Source organism: Leuresthes tenuis, unplaced genomic scaffold (genome assembly GCF_036924035.1).
Source record: "Leuresthes tenuis unplaced genomic scaffold, fLeuTen1.0.hap1 SCAF_12, whole genome shotgun sequence".
NCBI classification, from domain to species: domain Eukaryota; kingdom Metazoa; phylum Chordata; class Actinopteri; order Atheriniformes; family Atherinopsidae; genus Leuresthes; species Leuresthes tenuis.
In genome coordinates this window covers 13,720,607-13,730,895 of record NW_027325366.1, presented here as the reverse complement: position 1 = coordinate 13,730,895, position 10,289 = coordinate 13,720,607, and the positions used below count along the sequence as shown (strand labels likewise).

The window sequence follows — 10,289 nt, the reverse complement described above, 5'->3', positions numbered from 1 at the left end:
CAGTCCACGGAGCCGCTCGGCCAGTCATGAATATCCAAAGGTCTGCTTCCTTGACAGGATTATCCCTCCATTCAAAGCCACTGAGGACGATTCTTCAGCCACAAAAAAAACACACTCTATGGATCTTCTACTCTCCTGCTTTGTTTCTTTCTTTTTTCCTTTACTCTACCTTTCTCACTTCTGTCTTTGTCCCCCTGAGCTTTTACTAAATGCATTGATCCACCTAATCGAAGAGTTCATCTGCTGCTTTTCGCAAATTATCAGATGCACCCATAAACATGCACACAAGCACGACTAAAGTGTTTTAGTTAGTTTTAATTACAATCATGACAAAGATGTCACATTATATGAACAAAGTACAGGATCACAGAAAACCTTTCCTGGGAAAACAATATATTTATGTGATAGATCAATACAGTGTCTGTTTTAATGCAAGTCATGGTGTTTTTCTAAAATTATGCATGTTGCTTTTAATACCTGAGCTTGTTTGTTATGCGTGAAACAGAAAAGAAACAAGTAAAAGCACAAGGCAATAACAAATTAATTGAAAAAATAACTTTTCAACAGAGAGTTACTTGATAACATTTGAGGTTGAGACAGGATTCAAAGTTGGCTCTTCAACTTGGTAGTCGTGTGCAGCGCCAGCTGCTACCCCTTCCAATTATAAAATGGAGACTTCTTCGCCTTTTAAATGTAAAGCAATAGTCCATGTGTGACCATTTGAAATAATTCAGTAACACTGTGTTCCTTTATGGAGCTATTTTCATTTCCAGTCATAAAAATCGTGTCTGTGGACACAAATCAATAGATCATGTTTATGTGACCATTCAGGGTTGGAATGGGTGGTCTCAAGATGTCCCTGTGTGTCATGTTTTGGCAGAGTCTGAACAGGCTGTGTAATGTACAAAACATAGTTAAGTTTATTTCAGTTTTCATGAGCTCTTTTGTAACACTGAAGTCATAATGAGATAGTTTACATAATCTGATAATTCATTAATAATTTTGAGTAATAAAATCATTCATTAAATCATAGTCGGATCTGATGCATTTACATGCACTGCAGAAAGGCAATGATAATGGTTTACATTTTTTAGTCCATTATCAGATTTTTGAAAAACAGGCTACACACTGCTGCTGTCCTTCGTTTATACTCCATGAGGAGAAAATGACAGTTGGCTTTCATAGGGCAAACATTTGCCTTTGGACTTCAGCCACTTCATCCTAAAGAACGTGCTTGCTGGATGTGTGTTTGGAGTAAGGGCTTGTTGGAGAGAGTTGTGCTCAAATAATTCAGAAACACACAATGGAAATGTCTCAATGTCTCCGAGAGCATTCTCAAAACTTTGTCATCTGATGAAGAATGTTAGGAGCCCCGATCAGATGACAGTGCATCCTGCTGTACCTTTGGATATGGAAGTGACAATTGCTTTCTACAAGCTCGGCAGCTGCAGAGAGTGCAGGCTGATCCAGAATCAGTTTCAAGTTTGTGTGTATGTTTTGTATACACAAAGAAGCACTTTAAAGAAGATCAATTTGTTTAAAGCTCTACAAAATAATGAACCATTACACACACACACACACATATTTAAAAAAATGCTTTAATTTCCAATTCTGTTATCTAAGTACAGCTCGGATGACATTTCACTAAAGAATTATCGGTGACCATGCTTGTAACTAAGGACTCTAAATAAAAACCTCCCTGCATCTTCTGGCACAAGGAGGCCAGTATCAAACTATTCTAAGGAATAGGAGAAAATCTAACTTCTTTACTCAGAAACCACTTGTTGCCTTTAATGCTCTTACATTCAGTGTTTCTTTGTGTGCTACAGTCCATCAGTGTTCCAATGCTGATATAGAGTAAGTAGATGAGGCTGTTGGAGTAAACACTAGGGACTAGTGTTTACTCCAAGGAGGAAAGAGTGACCTCTGAGGTCTCATGTTCACCTCAGAGCTCCATCTATTCCCTAGTAAGAGTTAAATCCTCCTGTTGTTTCCGACAGCTTCTCTGCTTGTTTATCCTCTCTCCCTCATTCTTCATTTTCTTCATCATAGACTCTGTTTCTCTTTCTGTTATCCCGCCACCTTTGATGCATCCCCACAAATGTTTAATCCCCTCAGCTAACACAACATGATGCGTGGAGCTGAAAGGATGTACATCTGTGCAGTGTTTTCAGGAAGGTTTAAACCCAGTTACAACAGTGCAGGACTGATGGTTCCCCTTCTGTCCAAAGTTATGAATATTTAAACTGTCACAGAATCAACCTCAGACTCTCAGCGTCGGTGGATAAGTCAGCCTGCCACCAGCAGTAGCTGTTTATTCAAATCCAGTCACAGGGATGAGAAGCCCAGCTGCTACTGGCCACAGTGTCAGGCAGAGCTGAAACAATGCTGCAAAGTCAGCTTTGTTTTTAACTGTAGCGGCATGTTTATCCGGAATGTTATTAACAATTATTGTTGCAGCTCAGGTTATTCAAAAAACTTTCAAACATGGGACTACATGTCTTAAAAATGAGCTACATATACATTTTAAAGAACAATAAGGTATACATTGGAATTTTGAATTAAAGACAACATCAGTTCAGTACTAAATTAAATGTTTTATTTAATTTTTTGTTTATTTTTTCCAAAAATATAAATTAATGTTTGAGCAGTATGTTGAGCAGCTTTAAGGTTAATTATTTCAGATTGAAGCGTTTTAAAATCCAAATATTATCCTAATAATCCTAAATATTATATACATGATTATTGATAATATTATCCTATATATATACATATATAAATGTTTGTTCTGCGTTGTCACTATCAACAAAAGGTTGGAAACCACTGCATTAATCTTAAGCAAAAAACTTTATCTTAAGAGCTTGTAAAGTTGCTTGTTGTCTAAAGTATTCATATGTAACTAGTAACTAAATATGTCAAATAAATTTAGGGAGAAGAGGTACAATATTTCCTTCTGAAATGCACAAGTGGAAGTTTAACGTTGAAGGAAATAATAATTAAATAATAAAATAATGAAGTGAAGCACCAATACTGAAAATGTTTAACTATATCCTGTATGTATACTTCTTGGGTAGATAAGTTAATAGCATGCAAATGTACCTTTGATCAGATATTTGAAAAGTCAGCATATTACTCCAAAATCTTTAATAAGCGCTGTTTGCATGAACATAACCTGGTGGTAAGTTTAGTTCAGTGGCTAAGTAGAGGTAACAAAATACACTCTAAATGGAACATTTGAAGATTTTGCAGGTACATTAATTCATTCTTGTGATGACACACCTTTTCCTGACTCTTTGACTATTTGCATCAACTTTAAATGCAATCACATTGCCTCCAAATGTTGCTTTACTTTAGTCTGAGCAAAGCTGCTTGTTGCTTCCTCTCGTAGAGATCCAGAAATTTAGAGGCAATATTGTCTTTGAGGGGAGTGAACATTAATCATTTTTTAAATTCAATTTGTTTTTTTAATGTAATGCTTTGCTACCCATGTTAACATTTTTCACTGAGAAGTGATGATTAGTAGGATCTGTTGCATCTGACCAATCTTGCTCTGGATCTGAACAAAAGCAAATGTCTCTAAGTAAAATTCCAATTTGTGCTTTATGTGCCACAGAAAGTATTTATTTAATGTTCAACCAGCTACCGACTTTTCCCATATGTATACTTTGTGTTCATCTTTAGTCATCTCAGCATCAGTCAATGTTCCTTCTCTTTCAGTTGTTACTTTGCTTACTCTGTGTTGTAATTATCATCACACATAAGTAATATGTAATAATCATGTAGGCTTTTAGTTTTTGACATCTTGCATACAGCCTCAGGCTCATCAAGATGGTGAAGAGAATAAGACCTTCAGTTTGAGAAAATGTGAATTTACTGATCACAGCTACTCTAACAATCTGTTTTTTCTGGACAGTGACATTCCATTATGGACGTTTCTATGGATGACAAATGTTTGTTTAATCTTTTATCATTGTTATTTATACTATAGATTAAAAATTACATCAGAATAATTTGCAAATGTCCTAAATGTCCCAAAAAGTATTTATTTAACTTCAAAATCAAAGAAAAAACTCACAATATGGTTCAAGAAGTAATCATCAAAGGCGTATGTAAAGATTACAAATGTGACGAAATTACTATGTGCAATACATTTATTGCAATAACATGATTCACTTTACATATTACGTGTGTGTTCAATATAAAATATGGCAAAACATGTCTCTCAGAGAAATTCTGACCAGCATCTAAGACAGAATAAATAGTAAAAAAAAAAGACTGTAATACAATTAGCTGCATCAGTTTTAAGGTGCATCAAACTGTGATATCGTGGACTGGAACACTTTAGTCCAGAATTGGTTTCAATAAAAACACCCATTTTTGATGGAACTTGAAGTCAGTGTTTTTGAATAGAAAAATTTGCACGAACACCTATGGAAAACTTCTGGAGTCCTCTCACACAGGTGTTTACACTTATTTTGGCCGATTTCATTACAGGCTTTTGAAAATGTATTATAAGGATTTAGAGAAAACAAACCAATTCAGTTGTCTCGCTTTCCAAATGCAGAGCCTTTAGATGAAGGATGTAGCATATTCGTAAATAAGCAGTATTTTGTTGCACTGCACCAAATGACCTCTTCCTCTCTGAAACGTCTTACAAAACAATGAAGGACTTTGAATAATTCAACTCCAGTAATGAGTTGAATAAACAAATGCATGTATGAATATTCAGAGATTTACTTCATCGTTCCAGCCTCAAAATCCTTTGGAAAATATTTCAACAGCATGCACAATCTGCTCTGCAGCTGCCTCATTTTCGAAAGTCGACCAGCCTTTACTCATCACTCTGAAAACAGAGCTTTCTATTCGGCCGCTATGTAAAGACTATGAAAAACTAGTTAGAAACTAGAGAAGCATATAACAGTTTTTATATGGTTATCGAATTTCCTTGAGATTCTGTTCCCATAAATGAATGAATAAATTGTTGCTGTTTAGGACGAAAAGTTCAGCTGGACTGAAGGGTGTCTATAAAAAATCTGTTTCGGCTGATACAGCTGAGGCAACTTTGTGCATAACAAATACTTCTGAATATCATTGGATGAGGGTCTATTTTTGAAAAACGCATTGATCTTGTCCTTTGAAAACTAAAAATAGCAACTTTCTGACTTCTTTGGATAAAATGGGTTTCTCAGTTAATAAACCTGTATGCCGCAAACTTTATTTAGAATGAGTAGATTTCATCTTTAAGTCTGAGATATTTTCATAAATAGATCTGATTCTCAGATCTGTTCATATTCTGAATCAAAACTGCAAACATTGTCACAGGGTTTTCTATTACATGATTGCAAGCTTGTTCATTACATTCTCCTGAAACAGTCGAAAACAAGTTATCCTGGTGGTTATTTTTATATTTTATAATGGTAAACATGCAACTTTTATAACTGCCACTGCTTTATGACACAGGAATTAATCTGCTTCAGATAGTTTTAAACTTGTAATAAAACTCAGTTTTACGGTTAAAACTGTATAATAGGAATGAACGTTTTTTGAGTCTTAATTATTATAATAGTGTTAATGTATAATAGTGGTCTTCCAGACTATTATGTTATGTTATAACCAATATGTATTAGTGTTACTTTGAATCTATTTTCAGTATGATCTGGTTTGTATGACATAAAAAATTAGAGGAAATTAAAAGAAAGGAAAAGAAGCACAAGCAGTTTTCTTATTTTCAATTAATTGTCTTTATTTTACACTTCACACCCCAACATAACTGATACGCATCTGAAATTCCCACTCAAATAAAGTAAATAAATATAAATTTATTTTTCTTTTTTTAAATTAAAGAATAAAGAAGTAGTAATTGTTCACGTCTGGCAGTGAATGATAGCTACTGGTGTGAAAGTAAGCAGAGATGCAGTAAAGAAAGACGGCTAATCGAACAGGTGCAGCTTGTGAGAAAAATTGGGTCTTTTCACACAGTAACATAACTCTAATATATAATATCTCCGACTAATTGAACATAACAATTCATCTACATATTTACACTAAATTTGTGGCTTGTTTAAAGTTGGGAACTATTCACCTAGGCCCAAAAATGAAGAAATAAAAAACAATAAACATCAGCAATTAAAGATAGTTATAGTTGGGCTTTAATGATCACCAGTAACAATCACAAGTTTGTTGTGCTTTAAGAGCTCTGTGAAGAAACACAAACAATAGTGGTTAATTACCAATAAACGCTACATTAGTTGCAAAACCTGAAAGTCCCAGTAAGGAAAACCAGAACACTGACTTTTGCTTGCTCCGTCGACACAACGGATCAAGCAACAAACATAAATAAAAGCGTCATAATGTGAGGACAGAGTCTGTACAAAACCCTGACAAAAGTTATGGGGAGTTCAGAGTCACTTGGAGTCGCCGGTCAATCTCGGCATGGTGACAGTGCTCATGCTGGACACATGTGGAGGCGGGACTTGGCACATGCTGCATGGACAAGGCATCCCGGTGCCAACGCCCCAGTGCTGGAAACTGCTCCCCAGAGGCCCTGCGCCGGTAGTGGGCGCTTTCAGAAGTCCGTGATGGGGTCTGACTGAAGTGACGGCAGAGATTCCGGGCGCAGATAGAGAGGCCGTGGAGACCGCGGCCGGCGGGAGGAGGGCGTGGTGCACCGCTGGGTGTGAGGCATGGGAAGCCGCAGGGTGTCCCGGTACGGGTCCCGCGTGTGTCATAGTCCCGCAAGCTGAAGGGTGGAAGCCTGTATGGTGACCGCTGCTGCCGTAGATTTCGCTCACCAGCCGCTTCATCTCCTCCAATGAGTTACTCAGCATCAGGATGTAGTTTCTCGCCAGCAACAGCGTGGCAATTTTGGAGAGTTTACGCACCGACGGTCCGTGCGCATAGGGCATAACTTCACGCAACCCGTCCATGGCCACGTTGAGGTCGTGCATCCTTTTCCTCTCGCGGCTGTTGATTTTCAGGCGGATCGACTGAAGCTCGTTCTCTGACAGCAGTTTACGGTCTTTCTTGGACGCCAGTCGGAGGGAGAGGGAATCTTCGTCGGTGGCGGGAGGGGCACGTAGGCCGGGGATCTCTGATGGCAAGTCGCTCTGTGTGGAGGAAACGGCGCCAGAAAAGCCGTGCACGGACTTCTTCAGAGTGGACATGAAGATGTCGTCCACCTCTGGAGAGGAGGGTCTGCTTGATATGCGGCTTGTATCCGACTCCATGGTAGTGTTTCTGTTCTGAGAAGGCAGAAAGAACAAATAACTTCTCAGTTGCTAAACTCACAAAGATTATTGCTCAACCGCACTGATTTATGTTTTGATTCTAAAAGTAATAGTTATCGGGTTTTTCTTGTTTATCAAGCTTATAGACTAACAATAACAGCCTTTGTATAATTGATTTTACTTATCATCTTACATTGATGATTTAAATCGAATAATATATCCCATACATTACCAGATTGCACTCTTCTGCCATAAAATCTCCAGTGATCTACATATTCTACTGGGTTCTTGCTTGAACGAATACAATCTGTGTGAGCTGAGACTAACTGCAGATTGCTTAAAAATAAAAAGTAAAACACCTACCGAGTTGTTCCAAACGTGATGATTTAATAAAAAAAAACGTCAAAGTCAAATCCACTTGTTACTCCATATCGCATCTGACCGCCCATTTGGCACGCCTGCGAGTGGCCTCAGGGTTTTATAGCGGGCTTGTGGCACACAGAGGCCAGGTCACCCGGACAACGTAGTTTCTGTCCTGGCTTCGTCCTAGCGACCAATCAGAGTCGCCCAGGGAGGCGGGGTGTCCTCCATCCTGATGTAATTACGGACACACAGCATCATTATTAAGTGCAACCAGACACGCTCCCTCCTACATATGGCCCTTCTCCTGGAAATGTTGGGCCCCATATGGATAGATTTTTCATTAGTTATTGGATTTTTCAATAACTAATACGTCCAATTTCACTTTTACAAGTGGAAAATAATACTTGAAAATCAAGAAACAAATTTAAATAATTTAGATCTCATATATATACACACACACACTCATACACACACAAGCGTGTGTGTATGAGTGTTTAGATATCTAGAAATATAGATTTATATAGATATATCTAGATGTAGTTATGATAATCATGAATAATAATGACTTAATTTGGTGTTATAATTGTGATTAAATTGTTGATTTTTTATTTTCAATCTTTTCATTTATTTAATAAACACAGATATTATATACATATATATATATATAAGAAATATGTCTCTCTTTTTAAATCTTTAATCTTTAATTTTTTCAGATAATGAATTCCACTGTAAAATCAAGCCCGTAATATATTTACCAGTCGGGGCTTCATAAACATTGCAATATGTTTCTAGCTTGCGGTGTTGTGGTTAATGTGTTGTTTTTGGTTTTTACCCGCTGTCGGCCAGCAGCTGCCGTTAAAGTGCATGTTTAATGTCAATTGATTATGTGTGCAAATTTGTCTTTAAGGGATACGATCCGTAATATTTCAATTAGTCCACCATAACTCGTGGCACTGTGGCCTGCTACTGGTGCTCAAACGGCCCCTGACAGACAAAAGGAACCGAAACAGCGATTTGCTCTCAGACATAAATGAAACTGACAGTAGCAATGTGTCCAAATACGGAAAGTATTGTGCAGTCGGACGCGATCACTGGTAAATGCCTCGACAAGTTGATATGATTTTATAAGACAAAGGTGAATACCACCACCTTATATGGTTATTAATTAACTAACATACTGATAGATATTGATGAGGATAGACAACCTCTGATTTAACTACACATTCACCCCCATGCTGATTATAACTTTTGATTTAAAGTAGGCTCATTTCTATGTTGACTACCATTAACCTTTCAGGGTTTTTTTCTTACCTATTTTAGTGGAGCTATAATGTCCCTCGAGGGGGAAAGGGTACTGACACAGAAGCGTTTTTGTGTCTCCTGTTAAACACCTCAAATAACAAAAAATAGATCTGTAAACATCTAACAAATTGTTGTCCAGAACTATATTTGTGTTTTTTCATGGTCACCTGCTTGTCCATTAGAGACTGTCCATCGTTAGAAATGTGTCACGTGGGTTGTCCATGAGTCTCAAAACCAAGTTCGTTCCAAGTGAGTTCTTAAGACGTTCTTAAGACTTTTTTCGGTCACCCGTATAGGGGGTATTCCCGTTTGCCTAAATAAGATTATGATAATGACGACGGTTAAAGTCGCATTTTGAATCAGTAGGTTTGTGGTCCCTCTGTATCGCTGCTTGCTTCATTAGAGATTCAAATAGTTTCTGCATTGCTCTGGGTTGACAATGAGACAAGGACTCTTCTCTTCGGCAGGGTTTCGTTAACATTTTATGAATCCTTATTTCAAAGACATGTACTAACATCATCCAGGGATTTGTCTGAACTCTTAGCCGAGAATATTGTCTGACCTGGAATAGGTCCCTATGGTTGAAAAAATTGGAGTTATAATATTAAGGCTTTTTAAAAAAATAAATTAGGTAAAACTTGCTGCATAATAATTTGATAATACTTTTGATACCCAAAAGAGAAAAAAAGAAATCCAAACCTAATTTTAAATTTCCTGAAAATTAAGCTTTTTCTTCACTTTTAGAATGTCAAAATTGAAAGCAGCAGCCAATTGACTTGTGACTGAAGTTTTCAGTTAAATCTGGCCCTAAATAAGTATTAAAAATATATATAAATATTTTTTTCCAGGTCAGATAATATTCTCAGCCAGGGGTTCAGACAAATTCCTGGCAGACATCAGGTACAGGTCTTTAAAATAAGGATAGATAGATAGATAGATAGATAGATAGATAGATAGATAGATAGATAGATAGATAGATAGATAGATAGATAGATAGATAGATAGATAGATAGATAGATAGATAGATAGATAGATAGATAGATAGATATGAAAAATAAGGAGACAAAAATATGAATTTTTTATGGTTTAGGATTTGTGAAAAGGGCTGTCGTCATGATACAACAACTATTGCGTCAAATTTGAAAACCCCAATGTGTAAAATTAAAGTTTCAAACAAAACCAAGTTAAACCAAAACATACTCCAAAAGGACACAAAAATATGTGGAGTAAGCTGTTAAAATGTGTCATTCCCTTCTAGTTTTGACTTGCCAGCTACAGTCCCTATTGCCTACCTCTCTGTCCATCAGTCTGGGTGGCAGTATGCCCAAAACAGTGGTGAGTACCAAAGTGAGGAGGAGCATATGTGAGCCATACTTAATCTAGCTAATCTTCCTCCTG

General features: G+C 37.0%; 1 protein-coding gene across 1 annotated transcript; it reads right to left on the bottom strand.

The window, feature by feature from the left end:
• Positions 1–5,746: 5,746 nt before the first annotated feature.
• Positions 5,747–7,668, bottom strand: olig2 (oligodendrocyte lineage transcription factor 2). The gene is made up of 2 exons (XM_072397622.1): positions 7,590–7,668; positions 5,747–7,241 (listed from the first exon to the last, which is right to left on the bottom strand). The coding sequence occupies exon 2, from the start codon at positions 7,224–7,226 to the stop codon at positions 6,405–6,407; it is 822 nt and encodes a 273-aa protein (XP_072253723.1). The 5' UTR covers positions 7,227–7,241; positions 7,590–7,668; the 3' UTR covers positions 5,747–6,404.
• Positions 7,669–10,289: the final 2,621 nt, after the last annotated feature.

Excerpts from the sequence above, each read along its gene's own strand:
- olig2 (XM_072397622.1), bottom strand. The coding sequence starts at position 7,226 with ATGGAGTCGGATACAAGCCGCATATCAAGCAGACCCTCCTCTCCAGAG.